The 20484-nt window shown below is 28.9% G+C and overlaps 2 protein-coding genes across 11 annotated transcripts in view; one reads left to right on the top strand and one right to left on the bottom strand.

Moving 5' to 3' along the window:
• Positions 1-20484, top strand: part of LOC143919269 (uncharacterized) — a 494191-nt gene that overhangs the window by 105495 nt on the left and 368212 nt on the right. The window lies entirely within an intron of this gene.
• LOC143919277 (uncharacterized) lies at positions 120-20420 on the bottom strand. Its single transcript, XM_077441516.1, has 3 exons — positions 20081-20420; positions 1643-1777; positions 120-485 (listed from the first exon to the last, which is right to left on the bottom strand). Exons 2-3 carry the CDS (start codon positions 1770-1772, stop codon positions 184-186), a joined length of 432 nt encoding a protein of 143 aa, XP_077297642.1. The 5' UTR covers positions 1773-1777; positions 20081-20420; the 3' UTR covers positions 120-183.

Genomic DNA, 20484 nt, shown 5'->3' with positions numbered 1-20484 from the left:
ATAAGTCACATACGATAGGGGACGTATTATATTGAAATAATGTGAATATATGACACAAAATTGTGTAAGTCATAATAAAAATCTAAACGAATGTAGTTGATACGATATCAATATTTTTTTTCCTTTAATAACTGTCTAGATTTATATACGATAAGTACTTTATCTAATAGAGATTTATAAAAGTTATACATGAGGATTTAGTGGTCTGATAGGGAAAATCTGTTTACAATCTGAAGGAATTTGTACGCAAGTGCCGTCGCTTTTCAGACGGACACGAGGTGGGTCGTGGTTGTGAATGTTTTTCAGTTTGGTTAATTTGTCTTCGATTGTGGTGGCTGTGGCTTTACATCTGGTCGCTGCAGGACGAGTTGAGTTATACGAAGCACACTTCCACCAGGTCTTGAAGTAGTCAGCAGAGTTTTTGGTGAACAGAAAATTGTCCACCATCAAGTACTTTCCACCCTGGCGAGTTGGTAGAAATTTCACTGGAAGTAAATGAAGAAAACATGAGCATTGTTCAACTTTTATATCAAAACCTTAGAATTATAAAGAAGTAAGCGTTGACATTGAAGTATGAGGACAAATAGTCACTGATAGAAAGTCAGGTTTGTATATCAGGATTATTGAAGTTTTGGTGGGTAGTATTGTACAAAATAATGTTGATGATAAAAATGGATATTCATTTTTTTAATTCTGTAAGGATGTGAGGTCTAATATAATTCCACCAACAACAATCCACTAAATTTTGGTCTCAGGTGGGTAATTTTTTCCAGCATACAAATAGTAGAAAACGACACATTCACCAGAGCTTATTATTTTAAATAATATTTTATAAATTCAAATATTTTGGGGTCACGAGTCACGTGGTTTTTATAAAAAGGATCACAACCCAAAAAGGTTGGGATCCTGTGCATTAGAATATTTCATCTCAAATAGATGTAATGATAAAATAATTTGATGAATTTAAAAAATGATAAGTTTGAAAAAAAAGCAATTGATATAAAATATCAAACAAAAAAATGAAACGTCATATAATATGAACTTTTTTTTTAATTATAATCAACACATTATAATACTACTATACCATAATATTTTGGAATGTTGCATTAAACTAGGAACAACAAACAATGACAAAGCGACAATAATATAATGTATACAACTAAAAATTTTCCATAAAAAAAATGGTAACTTGGATGTATATAAACATGAATAATAACAATGATTTATATATAATAACCATAATAATTCAAAACTAACAGTTCGTACTAGACGATTCAAACACATTCATAAATATAAAGGCGTTGTAGTTTCGAATTATTTTTTATTGTTTGTACAACTTTTCTTAAATTGAATAGACATATGAGGACTAGTGTATGTATGTATGTATGTATATACATATAGATATGCATATGTACAGATGGTGGGTCATTATTAAAACATTAATAATTCATAATTTATTAATATTTCACAACGTGTACATGGAACATAGCACGAATTCAACGACAGTTATCGTCGGTGATGTTAACATACTTCTTTAATTTATCTTCTACCAAAATACCCGCTTTGGTTATTCGATACACTGGTGGGGGGTGGTTGTGAGACAAATACAAAGATACGACAGCGCCGTTAATTAAATATATACCAGCTCGGCAAGATATTTCTCCTTTTGAAGAGCAAAGCCATCTTTCCTGACCGGCAGACAGTTTCTTTCTGGAGCGATAGATGAAGTTTCTATATAGTAGAAGCATCACACCTCTCGGAGATGGATACATTTGCACTGAAAATGTACGAAAGATTAATTAGATTAAACAAGCGTAATTGATTAATCGATGGAATACTTTTTTCGCTATTTGTAATATAAAGAGCTTAAACATGGTAAAACAATCTAAAAGTAAACATTTATTTGTTTTTTTATTAAATTTATTTGAATCGAAAAAAAATAATATTCGACAATATCGATGTCGTTGTCATAGAAAATTTGATTTGTTTTCGATGTTCCCAACAAACCTATAAACCTTACATACATACAAAGTCTCTTTCGAAATTATATATTAGATGTACAATATCACTAGTGTTTGCCCTGTTGATATTTCATCTTGTGGTCTTTATTTTTTTCATGTGTACATATGTCAACGCACTTATGAAAGCTTTTTAGTCCTATCAACATCTATTAAAAACCTCACACTGTTAATAGACGTACATACATATTTATTACGAAAAAAATCAATAATTCAGTAATCGAGATTTCATGCTAATGGCAAGTACAAAATGAAATTGAATAGTTGTAATTTTCGAAGTACCATTGATGTCTATAGATGTCTGTTTTAAGAGTGATTATATATCTGCTAAACATCATTTGTGGATATGGTTGGGATACGTATCCATATAAAGATACCATTAGAAAGAGAGTGTATACAATTTTGTTATCAATGATATTATTTTCCGGAATTATCTATGATACATATGTCGACATAGAAAAGTTAATGTCATACTATATGTTTAAATGGTTGTTTGCAGTGAAGATCTGCGAAAATGGTTTGGCAATAACAGCATTAGTGGTAAATTGGAGATTGACAGCAACTAAAAAAAATAAATACCAAGAAAATTTAAATGCGACAGATAATGATTTAGGCTTGCGAGTAGAAGAAAAACGTAAAATGTCCGAATACATTTATCGAGCATACGGGATTTATTTCATTTATATCGTTCTAAAAGATTGGATTGATTTTTTGGGTTGGTCTGACATAATTCGTCAAATTTTGTGGTGTTGGAGAGTAATTTTCGCAGACACACTTGCATTACAGTATTTAGCAAACGTGCGCATTATTGAGTCCCGCATGAGTATCATAAACTTGTCGATAGAAAAAAAATATTATGGATGGTATGACTCGAATATGAAAACATGGGAAAAGCATTCTAGTGATCTAGTCACAGTAAAATTCCACATTAAGGCATACGAAAAGTTGACTGATAATATGAATTCGTTGATTGCATGGTTTGGACCGATTGTATGTGAACTTAATATGTTACAGATTGTAATGTGTCAAAAAATAAACATTTAAAATAAACTTGATTGAATGTTTTTTTTTCAAGGTTTTACTTCTTTCTGCAACACAATTATTAACAATTGCTGTTGTTATGAATTTTTTGATTAATAACGATGCAAATTTAAATGTAAGTACATATATTATAATATAATATCATAAATAATAGCCAATTAAATTTTATTTTTATGCATTTAAATTGTAGGCTAATATTATAGAGCAGCGAATATCGTTAATGTTGTGGGGCAGTCATTACGTAATTCAAATAATTCTCTTGTCAAAATATACTCAAAATATTAAAGACGAATTAATGATTATGAAAATGCGAGTTGCTAAAAACATGATTTATTTACCAGAAGGTAATTCTGTTAACTCGAATTGAAATTATTAAATAAATTTTAAATATTTAATTAATATATTTTGTAGATGATGATGTGCGACAAAGTTTGTCAAGATTTGTGAAACTACTGCTGAATAGAAAAGTGAAATTCCAAATATATAGGTTCATAGAAATGGATCAAACCTTTATATTTTCAATGTTAACTATATCAGTATCGTATTTGATTGTATTGCGTCAAATGAGTGAAACGCGTATATAAGGAAAATATTATGACATTTAAATATAAGTTTTTTTTTCGGTCTTATTCAAAATGACGACTTGGAGTTAATCTGTAAAGTCACTATGGAAATTTTGTAAATAAATAAAATTGAAATAACGAATCTATTTTTTTTGCCATACAAAAAAAGACAGTTTTTCATTACAAATATTTTATTTCTGTAAAAAATAATTCTGTTAAAGTGTTTTTTTTCACATATTTGCATAAATTGTATTGGATGCTTTCAGACGAGATCGTCGCGATAACTCATATTCGTATTTGCATATTTCATTTCAGAAGTCTTTGCAGTAGGCAAACTCTAAATTTCGATTCTTATCGGTTGAAAAGCTTTGTTGTGAACCTCTAACATACACAAACCTCAAAGTACGCAATCCCTATTGATCGGAATATCTCAGTTGACCAATAGGTTTTCTTCTCCTTACTGCAAACCGCCGTGAAATGAACTATGAGTATATGCCTGATTATAGATTACAATCATATGGCCTTCAATAAGCATATGATTCCCAATGCGGCAGATCAAATATCAGGTCTGTTATCACGATGAACCCAGGTTAGATCAAATAATATTACAAAATATAATAACAAAAAATACAGTTTTAATAAATAAATATAATGATAAAAAAATAAATGGACGTTAGATGAGATCACGTTTCATATTGGGTCTCGAATGGTCATGAATCCCTGAGATTCTGACTAAAGTATCATCGAGAACGTACAATAAACACCTACATCCCATATATTTTTTGATACATCGCCATCTGACTAAACCGTTGCGCATAAAATACGGATCTCTAAATTTGTTGCTTCCATGCAGGAGCAATTTCGATCCATTAGTTGGTTGGTAGTAGTGAATGTCTGGAACAGTTGTTAACACAATATTAGTACGCATCGAATGTAAGCATATCGCAATTAAAAAAGGCAATTAGTGGAATCAATATAGTCACAATTAGCGTAACTTAATGTCAATCGTGAAAAAATGACGGAACGATACAGGGTCGTTGATATAATCCATTGGATTTTTGGGATTACGACGGTTAAGTGTGAAAATGGAACATATACCCTATATGGATTCAAATCAAAGTTTTATAGAATGATTCTTTCAAGTCTCGTTATAATTATATGGGTGATTGGATTACTTTCGTTTGAAGTTGAAAAGATGACGCTAAAAGTGCTAGCATATCTATCGCTCTCATTTACTGTGAACTTGATTACAATTGTTGGATGGATTTGCGAACAAGTATTCATCAAAAACAAGTTAAAAATAGTGGAAAGTCTATCACGCGTAGACGACATACACACACTGAACGGTATCGATTTGAACCGTCGCGTTTTGTGGATTTATAATATTTACTTCTTTTTAAATATATGCCATACTATTTTTGATTATTTTGCATCGCCTTACTACGGTTGGGTGTCATTGTACATAGAAATTTTAAATCTAGTGCTGGATTTGACGGTGATGCAAATTTGGAATTACGTTTATATGCATTTTGCGTATATGAAATTCATCAATTCCGAATTGAAATATTACGTACATTACACGGTTGATACCAATCGACCCTCGTATTTTGCAAATGGCAACATGACTGTAACTAAAACGGACACTAAAATATTCGAGCACTTGAAAGTTTACAGCAAACTTGCGGAAAATATTCAAATGATGTGTAAGAATTTTGGGGCTATGGTAAGACAAATCGAGTTTGATAAAATATATTTTTTTTACATATGTGAGTAGTACATTTGACTAAAAACTTTCAGCTTTTTTTTATATCTCTTATATGCATATTATCATATGTTTTAATAGCATCTGACCTATTCGTTAATTGTTCAGGAAAAGTAAAAATTACTTCAATACATAAATAAACACCTATATATATGTACTTATAGAAAAAAATTAACTTTTTTATATGTAATTTCCAGAGTGGTTTAGAATTTTCTTCGACATTTTTTTGGGCGATGCATTACTTGTCGTTGTTGTTAGCATTAATAATAATAGGAGAAATGTTATCAGAAGAAGTTGTGTGGACGAAATGCCTCATAGGAAAAATATGCATTAACAACAATATAGGTGAAGTTTTAATACAAATAAAAATTTAAGAGCGATAAATTGGTAATTTAAACCTGGTATTGTAGATTTTTTGGAACGTTACGATTTGAGTTTATTCAAACAGCTTATCGACAGAGACAAAATGAACATATCCATTGGAAATATAAAATATGACTATAAATTTTTATGTCATTCAATTGGACTAACCACTTCCTATACCATAATTTTCATGCAAATTGGAAGATTCAAATTCTAAAATATTTCTTTGTTCAATGTAAGTAATTAACAGTATGTTTGTGAATGCATTCGTGATATTTGATTTACGTAGCACACCATATATAATATGTATATATGTATGTAGTGTATATAAAGTATTGTATATTTTTTGATTATAACTACTATATGTACGTATAAGAGCATTTTTTAATAAATCAAATTTATTGTTTTGGGGAATTTGTAAAAATATAAAAAGTTGTATATTTAAAGATTTTTATTACCTAATACAGGCAAATACCTAAACACGTACAATATAATACTTTAATTTAACGAATGTAATTGTAATTACAGAGAGCATCATGAAAATTATAATATAATACATATGTACATATATTAAAAAAATTAAAAAAAACAATTGAATCTACATATTTAATTAGATTAAATTTACATTATCACATTATTAGCCTACACATTTTTGTATCTACCATTAGTACAACATGTAATACAATGCTTGAACTTAAATATGTATATGGAATTAGTTCAATGGCTTTGTGTACAATAAAAAAGTTGGATTAGCATTCAAATCAGTTCGTGTTTTAATCAAATTTAGAGAATTTCAAAATATTTAGAAAATTTGTGACATTGGTGATTGTGAGATCCCGACACTTTGATTATTTTGTGATTTTTCACTTGCAAACGAAAGTCACACGTTTTCCAATCTGAGCATCTCCAAAATTCTTTGCTATTGGTCCCTTTCCATTTTCTGAAAATACAATCATCGTACACCAACACGCTGTGTCTCTTTATAACTGTATAAAAAAAATCTGAAAATATCACATTACAATGATTAAATTTTGTGATACGTAGAAAAAATAATACTGTATGTAGTATCGATTAAAGAAAAATGATGCCAAACACCACTTCATAATTAAAAATAACTAATTCATTATTCAAACAATGTATCGATCCTAGGAAATTTTTAGCGTCGTAGTACAATATTACGTATATACATATTTACATAAACGATAAAGTAATAGTAAAACATTAAATAAAAAAAATTACATGTTTTCCTTCGTAATTGTGATTAAAATCGATAGTATCAGAAATCGACAGTTTTGAAGCTACAATATAACGAATAAATGTATCTCATGCAAAGAGAATATAAGTAAGATTTGGAACACAATGAAAGTAATAAAAAAATATATGGAATATTCAATTCATGTAGTATTCTGGATAGCAGGAATACCAACAATATTATTGGACAGTGGAAAGTTGAGGGTAAAAGGTCCGACAAGGATATTACAATATATTTTAATACTGTCGGTAGTAGTAATAAGAATTGAAAGGATGGTGAATTCAAATTTGCCGAACGCCCAAAGTTCTGCAGACTTAGTTGGCAAAATATACATAGCTATGAAGAGTATGGAGACTATTTCGACAGTTATTTGTTGGTTGACATATTCCAGAGCAAACAGCGGCGAAATGATCGAGTTCCATCAAACGTTATTTGAAGTCGACAAACTATTACAGGAAGAACATGAGAGCCCGATTTCAAACAAAATCATCACTTATTATGTATTTTTTATTGCCAACGCTATGTATAACTTATTGGATTGGTACGTTTGGAAAAAAGGGATTTTTCAAGCTTTGCTAATGTACAAAATGATGACTTTGGACTTGATACTTTTGCAATACGTCACTCACATGGATGCCTGTATTCGACGCATGAAGGTATTGAACCAAAGACTACTACAACTGAAACCGACGAAGAATTTTCTGCAGATGATTAAAGTTGTTGATAAAAATATTACAAATTTACAATTGATTGAAGCGTATGAAAAAGTTAAGATGAGCGTTCAAATAATCACGAAGCGTTTTAGTTTAACGGTATTATAATAATACTACTTACATATGTAAATGTTGTGTGATATGGAAATTTGTTTATATCTTGCTTTTTCAGTTAATTTCCACAGTCATTCTATCGCTAACGACATTTGTTATAATATCAAATCTGTTTGTAAGAGCAAAGAAATATGCAGACATTGAGAATTTGTTGAATTATATATCAATAATTTGTTGGGGTTTAAGATACGTATTATACTTGTCAAGTGGAGCCAATATTTGCGAGTTTTATTTGAAGGAGAACGCCAGGATGAAGGAAATATTAGGAAAAATTCTCATATCCGCGGAAAATGGTAAAATCAGTTTTCAAAAATATTTATCCAGGTCATTGTCATGAATGAATATGGATTATAGTAAGCTAAGTCCATTGGTTCAACGTTAGGTAAATAGAGGGGCCAGAAGTCGACATATAACATACATATGTATGTACATGTTTAGAAATTGTATCAGTGGACTTAATTTACTATAATATTGCCAACCTAATAAAATGTGACAATTTAATAGTCATCGCGATAACTTGACATAAATATTAATGTTGGTTGACCTTTTTTGTCATCATTTGTTATAATCTCATTGGTGATTTAAGTTGTCACATGTACGTAGTTCGATGGTAAATAATTTATTATTTTTTTCGTAATTGCGACTATTGTTTCGATAGTCATAATTAAGCCCTTTGTGATAAATTCAACTTAATCAGAGTTTATAACATGTTTTGATATTTTCAGATGATACTTTCCTTCGCGATTTCCACACATTGCGCAAATTAATAACGAAGAATAAGTGTTCAATTCCAATAGCAAATCTGTTTAATTTAGATTTAAATTTTTATTACACAATAATGGGGATAACAACATCGTATGCTGTAATTGTAATTCAATTTAACGAATAGTTTAGTTTTTTAATTATTTATTTTGGATGTATTATTGAAATTATTGTACAAATATGCATTTAATATCAACTACTATAATGTATGGGTACATTTTTTTACTTCATGACGGCGTATTTGAAGTTTTTTACTGAACTCGTTTAAAATGTATTCGCTAAAATAATATTGTAGATAAAATCTGTGTTAGTAACCAATAATTGTAAATACATATATTATGTATGTATATCTGTATTGACTTATGGATTTTTTTGGAGTTATATATCTAATAATATGTGTAAAAAAAAAATTGTAGAAATAAATACGTACACATATATAATAAAATATTCCCACTAAAATACAATCTAGATTAATAATCAATTAAAATAATCGACCGATAGAATTCAAAATGTTTTATTATGGCCTATTAAATAACATCAATTCATCAATCTAACGGGCATATGTCGGTTTATAGTGGCAAAGAAAAAAAATTGTAACATTTGTAATACACATCCATTCGGAAATCAACACAAATTAAAAGATGAACAAAATAGACTTTAATTTAAATATAAAATGAGGGTTTTTTGGATCATTGGATGTCTGGAAATGAATTTTTCTGTGGAAAAAACAGTTTCAGTACAAACAAATTCATCATGTATAAATGTTTTATATTATCAGTTGAATTATTTTATGTGATGTGTAAGATTCAGGCCACTAATAAATCTAAAATGACGAAACATGGAGACATTCTAATAATTTTACTTTGGGTATATAAAATAGTTGATTCAATAAATTTCCCATTTTGTATTGTTAAAGAAGAATATTTTTGTTTTTACATATACAGCGCGAAACTTATAGGAATCTAATATTTCATTTCGAAAGAGACTTTGTAAATATTGTTGTTTCGTAAATGCGTGACGTCATCGAACAAATGAATATTCAAATAAATGTAATAAAATGGTTACTATTAGATTGGCCATGTTTAAGAGGTTTACATTACAAATACCGAGCGAAGCCGGGGAAAAAACACTAGTATTAAATATTGACAAGAATAAATTCCGAAGATTTATTAAAAAAATTGTAAATATTTGTATTTGTTTTTCTATCAACTTTCATTTATAGATTTTTACAGAACTTTAATTAGAAACATAATCAGTTTATTTTATATGTTACTTACCACTTCAAAGGCCATTTGCGAGGATGTGATAAATCATGCATTAAAAATGTAGAAAGCATCAGCAAAGTCGACAAAGCGTCATTTCAGGAGCACATTTTGAAATAGCAAATACTCAAAAGAAGAAAATATCTAATGTACTTCACACGATGTTTACAAAAATTATATGAAAATATAAATACTTTAGGTAGACAATCTACAATAGCAGTGAGACATTGCATTAAAAATTCCATATACATACGCATCAAAAGCAAAAGACAAACATTTTTTTTATAATTTATCTTGAGATATAATTTGATTACAACAATATTTTAAGTATCAAAAGATACTTAAAATATTGTTGTCCACAGATGTTGAATCTTATAATGTTGATGATAGTTACGATGACGATTATAATAATAACATTTGTTGTGGAAAACCATATATAATATCTATATATATAAAAAGCATTATATTGGGTCGGTGAGTTGAAATATAATCATCAAAGAAATAAATATATGTACATATGTGCTTTTTAATACATATATTATTTATGGGGATGCACCATTATAACGTCAGCACAAATTTTAAAAAATTTAACAGAATCGACAAAACAACTCATAGTAAAAATAATAATTACAACTGACAATAATAATTTCAAGTTATTATACACGTAAAGGATATTAAGAAAGTTTATATAAGAAATTATAAATTAACTAAATATTTTAATTAAAAATGATGAAGAAATGATCAGGAAATGATGAAAAAATTTGGGGTAGTAATAATAACAAACTTGTGAGTAAAAGTTGGTTGTTACTTATTTTTTTGGATGTTGAAATATAACGTAACGGCTACATTAATTTCATATTGCATAGTTATAATTTCATACAAAAAAAGTGTCAAATGAAATATACACATTTAAATATGCAACATTCTTATTATTTAATCTGTCTTTGGTTGCTTAGTACCCAGCAGTTGTCAATCTTTTGGACCTCAAGGACTACTAAAATCAATTCTGTTTCCTATCTCTAGCACAGTTCGTGAATTAAGTGCAATATAAAGGCGAAAATTGTTATTTAGAATGTAAGCATTTCTTAGAAATTTATTTTTGTTTTATTATTAATAAAATATATAAAAATGCAAATAATTATCAGATTTTTCTGCAGACCATGAATTAGCGACTGTTGCTAAATATGGTGCCACGAAAAAACGTTCAGGGACAAAACGCTCAGCGACGTAATGTCCATTACAGAAATTTCACATGTCGGAACGTCCACGGACAAAATGCTCATTCAACAGGACGCTCACGTTAAATTTCGATTAGACTGGCATCTAATATACATACATATGTATATTTATTTATGGGTGAAAGGATAATTTGTAAATCTTCATCATGACGCATTTCATCGAAATATATTTCGTTTTTAAACATGTGAACCTTCTGTCGCGTGAAACTTCTGCTGTGGACATTATGCCGGTAAGTATTTTGTCTGTAAACGGTAAACGGTTTGTCATGACACCCCTATATACATAATATGTACTAAATATATAAGATAGAGGTGTAATTTAAATTTAAGTGCGGAATATAAAATGATCGCACACATATTAATATTTGATGGAAGTATTGTCATTTAATTATTTAGTATGGTTATTAATCTTTGTGTATTAATATTTGATTAAGTATTGAAATTTGATAATTTAGTATGGTTATAATTATTTGTGAAAAGAAAACAGAGAACGATTACTCAATAAATAAAAAGTGGGTCTATCAATAGTATTGACTCAATACATACATACATATGTAAATGTCGAATAAAACAATATAGCGGTTATTAAATCAACAAATCATACCCAATAAATAAATAAACAGGCGAGTTATAACAGAATGAAGTTAAAAACTTGAATTTTTAATGAAATTATTGATGAAAATAATAAATGTATGCCATTGGATATCAGGAAATAATTTACTTTTTGGAATTGGAAAACAGCGGTCAAAAAAATTATTTGTTATTTATAAAATTTTGGTTTTATTAATTCAATCACTTTATATGATAATTACAGTTATAGCAAATACACAACTAATGCCAAAAAGGGGAGAGTTTATCATTATTACAATGTGGTTATATGTAATAGCTGATGGAATAATTTTACCAATATGTTTTTTGAGAGATTTTGTAAAGGGTGATAAAGAAAAAACACTATTTTATGCCAAAAGCTTACAAATGAACATGAAAGAAAATGATTTATAAGATTTATTAAAAAAATTATCAATATTAATTTAATTGTTTTTAACTCAATTTTTCTGTACACAATTACCATTACAGTACAGGATAAGCAACCTATTTTTTTTTTTAAATTGCGATTTTTTCATGGAAATCCATGTGCGAAAGTGCGATATTACTACAAATAATATCCGAAATACAATTATGCACCTTTTGTTTAATTAATTTGAACTGCGCGTTAATCGAAAATAATACGTCAAACACAAATGGAATAGTTGACTTCAGAAGGGTAAGCGTGATTTCAGAAAAAAGCTGTAAAACAAGTAAGGAAGAACTGAATGAACCCAATTTGTTGACAATAACAAGTGCATATCAAATATTATTTGAAAATACAATTACACTCGGAAGACAATTCACAATACCGGTAAGGCAGTTGTTGTTTGTATTTTATATTTGTACTTACATACATATATTGAGTTTGATATCACATGTTATGTATGTACATACAATATGGAATACCAGAATGTGGCCTGTGGTTGTTTTTTATTTCACTCATAAACGAATCTTAAATTGCGGCAATCTCTATAAAAGTCGTAATTGGTAGATTTCTATAATGTCATTAAAAATGTAGAATCTGGCTCGGCCAAGTCCTCCCAGTACTTAAAATATTCCTATTTTCCATTGTTCTAAAACGTTTGGATATCCCTATCCTATACTATTTAACTAATGTCAATTGGAAACTGACCTAACAATATTAATTAAATTTCTCTCACTAATTAATACTGTATCAAAAATGCCATTGAAAGTCTATACTAGACTATACTTTAATAGCTTTGAATTGTTTTATTTAAGAAATAAGAATAAAATGCATAACAGCAAATCATCACAAAAAAACTTGATTTGTTCGCAGTTGGTGACCTACATAATTTTAATGTTAGTTGCAATGATTATTATAATATTAACCTTTGCTTCGGAGAGCGTTAGAAAATACATAAGTCTGGTTAGTGATAAAATAAACGTTTCAGACAAAAATTACGCCAAAAAATAATACAAAAAAAATTTGAATTAATTTTTACGCTGCAGGAAATGGACCTAATAGTAATATTCATCGCATGGGGGATGAAATACAGTTTATGGGTAATTGCCATTGTCACTTCATCACAATTTCTGAAACATGAAGCGGATTGGACAAAATAACTTGTAATGAAAGCGATAATTTCAACTAAAAGTAAGTTCAATACTACGAATAAATTAACATTTCAGGTATGAATAAAAGAATATGAATGGCAATATTTTATAATAGAACTTTCCAGATGTATGAAAAAAATAGAATGAAAAAATTTATTCGAATTTTGAAACAAGACTTTTGTGTGAAAATCATCCGGGATTTATGTACCATTAGATGCTGGAATATTAGTTTTCATAATATCGACACTAATTTCATACACCATAATATTAATTTTATGGCAACAATAGGGTTGAATTAAAAGCTGTCAAATTAAATACAAATAATGAACAAATTTATGTGTATTGTAATTATTAGAATAAACATACTTTCAGAATTTGGTTATTGACATTAGACCATTTACTGTAGGCGTTCAATTAATTAATTAAAATGTATGTCAATATATCAAATAAAATATCTTGGTAAATCTGTTTCGACGCCATTAAATGCTATATAACAGAAGAATAACCGTGCATCGATGCCATTAAATGATATATAACAGAAACAAGAAAAGGGCTTCATCTCTAGCAAAATGAAGTTAAAACTCGGAATCCTATTGAGATTATTGATGAAAATACTAAATTGGTGTCATTGGATATCTGGAAATGATTTGTTTTTTGGAAATGGAAAAAAGAGTTCCAAAAAGAAGTTTATTGTTTATAAAATTATGATTTTTTTAATCCAGATAATTTATTTAGCAATTGATTTTATATATCTACAAAAAATTAATCCAAATTTTGAATTTCTCATAATTTTAATATGGGCGTTAAAAATAACCGGCTCGATAACTATACCATTATGCTTTATCAGAGAATATATTTGGGGAAACAGGGAGAAGACACTTTTTTATGACAAGAGCTTGGAAATTATGAATCAAATAAGTATAAAAGAGGAAGAATCCATTGGATTCATTAAAAAAATTATCAATATTAACTTGTTTGTTTTTACTTCCACTTTACTGCACAAAATTTACAGAGCAGTACAATTAAAGACATTTAGTATTTGGTATATGTTGTTTACAATATCGAAAACAATGTGTGAAGATGCCATATTGCTACAGATAATTTCGGAAATACTATTTTGTACGCATTGTTTTATTCATCTGAATCACGCATTGATAAAATATGATAAATCGAATAATAAAACAGTTGACTTCAGGAGGGTAAGTGTGATTTCGAAAAACCTTTTAAAAACATCAAATATTACAGAGCAAAGGGAACCTAAACTGTTATCATTAGCATGTGCATATCAAACGCTTTTTGAAAACACAATTCTTCTCGGCAGACAATCAACAATACCGGTATAACGAAATTGTAGAATTTTAAACCAATATATTGTGATAAATGACCATTTGCCATCATGAAAATAATTCATTTGTACACAGGTGTTGGTTTATATATTTTTATTGCTAGTTTCAATGATAATTACCACATTAACATTTACATTGGAAAGTTTTAAAGAATATATGGGAGTGGTTAGTTGCAGACTTTTTGATCTATAAAATGTAAACAAATGCAATATATTTTTTCATACATATCTACCAACATTGCGTTACAGACACCAAATGTTTTATTTTTATTCATAACATGGGGAATGAGATATTGTTTGTGGATAATTGTCATTACCACTTCCTCACAATTTCTGAAACATGAAGCAGATTGGACAAAGCAGCTTGTATTTAAAGTCATAATTTCAACTAACAGTGAGTATACTACATATTTTATATTATACGTATATATAGTAATACGATAGACAAATAGAATATGTGAATTTTTATAATTTCAGAGACAGACAAGCATGAAAAACTAGAAAAAATTCTTGGGATATTAAAACCAAATATTTGTGTGAGAATTGTCTACGATATAACTTTAGATGTTGGAATTTTAGTGTTTATAATGGCAACATTGCTTTCCTATTGCACAATATTTATTTTATGGGAACGGCAACAGTAAATTGAAAAAAAAAAATTTAAACAATGACCGTCTCCAGTTTGCGTTTGCCAACTTTATCTAGCTTTAGTGTTGTGATAGTTCAGTACAAATATAAAAAATAATATAATAATAATCTACATATTTTACTAATAAAAAGGGAGGATATTTAGATTTACATCAATTCTTAGGATAATTGACTTACTCTTAAATTCACAAATATTGAAGATTTTATTTGTTGTATATAATTTTGGAGGTATATTATATTTATGTTATTGAATTATAATTGGACTGTGAACGTTACAGTCGTGAAATCGTGCCTTTTTTGTTGGAATCATTAAAAATCGAGTGACTTCGACTCTGATTTCACATCTAAATTGTATTTATTTTTATGTTTAACTCAATAGTACTGTATGTAGTGTGTGAATATTAAATTACTAACGAACGAATATTGAACTACTTAACTGTGGATTTGTAGACAAACACATAATCATTCGTTTTTATACTCTTCTTTATTCTTGATTCTTAATTTATATATAACTTGCGAAACATCTTAATATTTATATATATCTGATACCATATATCGATCTACTGAACATGTATTTGTATTAAATTTCCAAAATAAAGTATTATATACATATATGTAAATGATTTTGTGGTGATAGTCGATGTTGAAAATTCACATTGAATACACTTTTTAATTGTTTTTCCATAATTTCTGTAACGTCATAGTGTGTATGTAATATGTACATATAAATATGTATATATCATAGTGACGTGTTGTGACTATCGAGTATTTTAAAAACACTCGGAAATTAATTGAATAAATAAAGTAAACTTTGAGGGTACTTCAGATTCAATATCGATAAAAATTAAAGGTCTATTATACAAAGCTATTAAAATACAATCAAATTTCCTTTCGTTATATGTATGTAGATATATACACAATCCAATGCGTATTTAGCCATTTCAAGTACACCTATTGTAGTGGCCATACAAAATTAAATATCGATTTTGTATAAATGTCGAACAAATTCAAAATACTCAAATCAATTTATTTAATTTGCGGATATCACATAAAAGACTATGAAAATATCGACGTACGAGAAAATATATGGAAGAAGTTGTACACACTATTAGTATCTGTGATATTGTTGACAGCGGTAACTTATGATATGTTTCACCATACCAAAGAGAGGATGGCAACATTCATGTCGAGACTAATATTTCTTGTATTGGCTGTCGAAAACCTTCTAGCCTTAACAAGTATAGTGATGAATTTTGTGCAGGTACAGCCGAACATGATAAGATATAATAATAATTTGAAAGATGCTGATGAAGCCCTCGGTTTGAAATTGGATGAAAAAAAATCAATTTTTGAAGAAATTTGCAATGGTTACTTAGTAGCTATCCTATTTCTCTTTTTTGTTGAAGGTTTTGATTATTCAGTATGGTCAATAAAATTACGCCAAGCTACGTGGGCATGGAAATTGAAGTTTTCCGATTTTCTCCTATTAAAATATATAGCAGATATTCGAATTATTATATCGCGTTTGAAAATTATGAACATTCACTTGGATATAAGAAAGCAAGAAAGAAATAGAAATAAAATACTAAAAGAAAAATCCAAGAAAAATGAGAAAATTTTAGTTAAAATAAACATAATCAGATCCCTTTCCGTGACGTACGATAAGCTCGCAGATAATATTGACATCCTAATGAAATGGTTTAATCCTGTTGTAAGTACATACATATGAAATTAATTAAAAAATTCTAACGTGGTATTGAACACCGGTCTCCGTGACGAGACAGAATGTTAAACGACAGAAAACGCAAATATCGGAAGGCAAAGATCGAAAATCGAAAGATCTTAAGTCGAAAGACCAAAAAAAAATAGTGCATGGTAAATGGTACATACTCACGTATATACTCACTTAATTTGCACGAGCAGGATACAACAGGAACATGAGGAACATGCTTTTCCTCCCGTATTAACGTGCGCGCGCAGAATACGGGAGGAAAAACATGTTCCTCTTGTTCCTGTTGTATCCTGCTCGCGCAAATTAAGTGAGTATACACGTGAGTATGTACCGTTTACCATGCACCATTTTTTTTTGATCTTTCGATTTTCGATCTTTGCCTTCCGATATTTGCGTTTTCTGTCGTTTAACATTCTGTCTCGTCACGTAGACCCATTGAACACATATCAAAATTATGGCTAACTAAAAAGACATTCATATCTAGTGACATGTATTATATATCTTTCAAAAGCCAAAATGAGAAAATTTTAATTGATACGAAAAGAAATAAAATAATTTCGAATACTCGGTTTAGTGAACTTCCATGTATTATATAAACGTGCGCACCGATAGAGAGATTTGTCGGCAAATAAGTCTTTCGTAAGGTTTCTGGCTATGAAATTTGTCAAGGCTACGACAGACATATCGAAAGACAAATGTCTCGACTTTATTCCAAGTCTGTAGACAAATCTCTCCTCCGCTGAGCAACTTACACAAATGTACCTGTAATAAAATCAATATATCAAGGTTGCAGCATTGCACTTTGTTGAGAATTATGCAGTTCAATCTAGTTAAATTATAACAGGAATATATCCAAGTTTTTGAAAAGCTCATTTGATTAAAACTATATAATATATTGTACTGAAAAGTTTGTACATATATACATATACTTCATTTAGCCTGCGTTTGTGGGTAACTATTCTGTTTAATTATGTATAAGTTAAATTATTATTTTGAAGGTTTTGTTAACGTGTGCAGCGCAATTGATAACTATCGCAGTGGTAATAAATTACGTGAATACAGACATTATGTCGTTATACAGGGGTGTAAGTCGACTTTAATTTTTCAGAATTAGATAGATGTTTACCTATAAATGTAATAAAAAAGTATTTCGCTATTGTAGGATATTCGATATATAATGTCGTATTTGTTTTGGAGTTGTCACTACGTGATCCAGATAGTGATGGTGGCAAAATACAGTCAAGATGTACAGAACGAAACAACTAGAATGGGTCAACTATTGAGCAAGATCATTATTGACTTACCAACAGGTGAATTTATTGATTGAAACGAGTCATTGATTATTATTATTTATACACTACTTTAAACATTTTAATATTGCAGATCCAAATTCGTTTGGCTATATAAAAAGTAAATATACAAAATTTTTGTTGAGAAGGAAGATGAGAGTTCACGTAAATAGATGGTTAGAGATCGATAATTCGCTACTGTATGCATTGTTAGGTGTAGCGGTTGCAAATATCATTATTATATTTCAAATGAGTTCGAATTGATTATGCATTAATAACATTTTATTCATCTATGAAATTAGTTACAGTTGTAAAACAATTCGGAAAGTCATAATTTAAAGTAATATTGTATTATATTTCTATAATACAATATCACTTGAATATGTAATAATTGTAGTCTAAATACATTATAAAGCAGATAACATGTATATTACACACAAATATTTTTTCTCAATACTGGATGAAATACCAACACTTACATATTTATTTACTTATATTATTTATACCACAGATCATATACTTAATAGTGAAACTAATAAAAAGCTTGAAATAAAAAAGTACTATCTTCTAAACTAACTCATATATGTATAATAGAACATTCATAATAAATCTATCAAAACTAGGCAGCTTAAAAACAGGATTATGTCATCGCTAAAACATTTACGTTGATTCACGTATTTGAATAGAATAGTGAGATTTTTTGACGGGACTTTGCCAAAAAACATTCAAAATCAAATACTTATCTGCCCTATTAAGTACAGGGCCCTATACACATTAAAATTTGTGTCGATACATGTTTCAAATATCAGTGTAAAATCTCAATGTGCATGTGATTGTCGCGATAACATGTATATTGTCTGTATCATTGTACTGAAACGTCCAAACCTAGAGTTTGCAGGGAGTTACTACTTTAAGTATACATTTTTACATTATGGCTATTTATCTACATAACATTGTGGCTCGTAACCAAAGACGAGCTTGGAAAGGACAGTTTCGGTTTCACGTTTTGGATTAAACCGATGTCTCATGATTCAGTCTCAGTTAAGGTGACCATATTTCCCAGGACTCGAAACGGGACGCTCCGCAAAGAAATTATCCGCTCATGTTTTAAAAATAAATATGTTCCATGTCCAAAAATTTTATAACTTTTCCCTCAAATAAACATTAATATTTTCAAGGATATATATATATATATATATTTTTTTATCATAATGTACAATTCTTTTGTAAAAGGAAAATATAAATAATATAAAATTCGATATGCATGCGCTGCAGGCTGATTTTATTCTGAAACGTGTAAAATTAACAAATAAAAATTCCAAAAATATATTCTCGGCTACTTTTAATTGCAAAAACTATGTGTAACTGAAAATTTAATTTATTTCATTTTTATTTCTTCTTTTGTAAATTTCTTTAAAAAAACAAAATGAAACAAGATAAAAAATTAAATTTAATATGATATTGTGTTTTACAATTATTTAAAAATAATAATGATGAAAATATGAATACAAAGTGATTTTTTTTTCAGAAACATGTAAAATGAATCATGCAACAAAATATTTAAATGATATTTTAAAATCAATATATTTTATGTAAATAAATGTACATATATTTATTTTTTGAAACAAATTGATTTCGAAAAACAAGGGAAAAAATGGAAATATATGTATGATAAAATTTTTCTGTGCATCATTGCCCATAAAAAACGGGACTGTCCCGACCAAAACGGGACGTATGGTCACCCTAGTCTCAGTGGATATTGATACTGACATAAATCTTAGATCTCAATATGTATGGAAGGCCCGTAACACTCACCGTAAAATATTGTATCACCATATGAAATACAATTCGCATTTGTGTGAAGTGTTCCGTTGCTTATGTAGAAATAAGGACAAACAATTCAGCTAATTCAATGCCAGTGGCAGTTTTATATATTTTCCATTGTCTAGCTGTCTGTAAATGGGACGGTAGTGATTATGAAAACCTCTAAACTTCAGCATCCCTCCTTTGACGGAAATTCTTCCAGTGCATTGCAAGTCAGTATAGGACGATATGCATTTCCAGTATGTTGTACCGGATTTGATAGTCGAATGTTTCCTGAATGTATATCCATCACACATCAGGAGAATGTTTTTAGGCGTTTCGATGTACCTGGCTGAAAAATAAATGTATATATTAGTAATGATTGGTATTTACTTCATTGAACGAATATTGTCGAT

This window comes from Arctopsyche grandis, chromosome 11 (genome assembly GCF_051622035.1).
Source record: "Arctopsyche grandis isolate Sample6627 chromosome 11, ASM5162203v2, whole genome shotgun sequence".
NCBI classification, from domain to species: domain Eukaryota; kingdom Metazoa; phylum Arthropoda; class Insecta; order Trichoptera; family Hydropsychidae; genus Arctopsyche; species Arctopsyche grandis.
The sequence above is the reverse complement of the archived record's forward strand: the minus strand, read 5'-3'. Positions and strand labels throughout refer to the sequence as shown.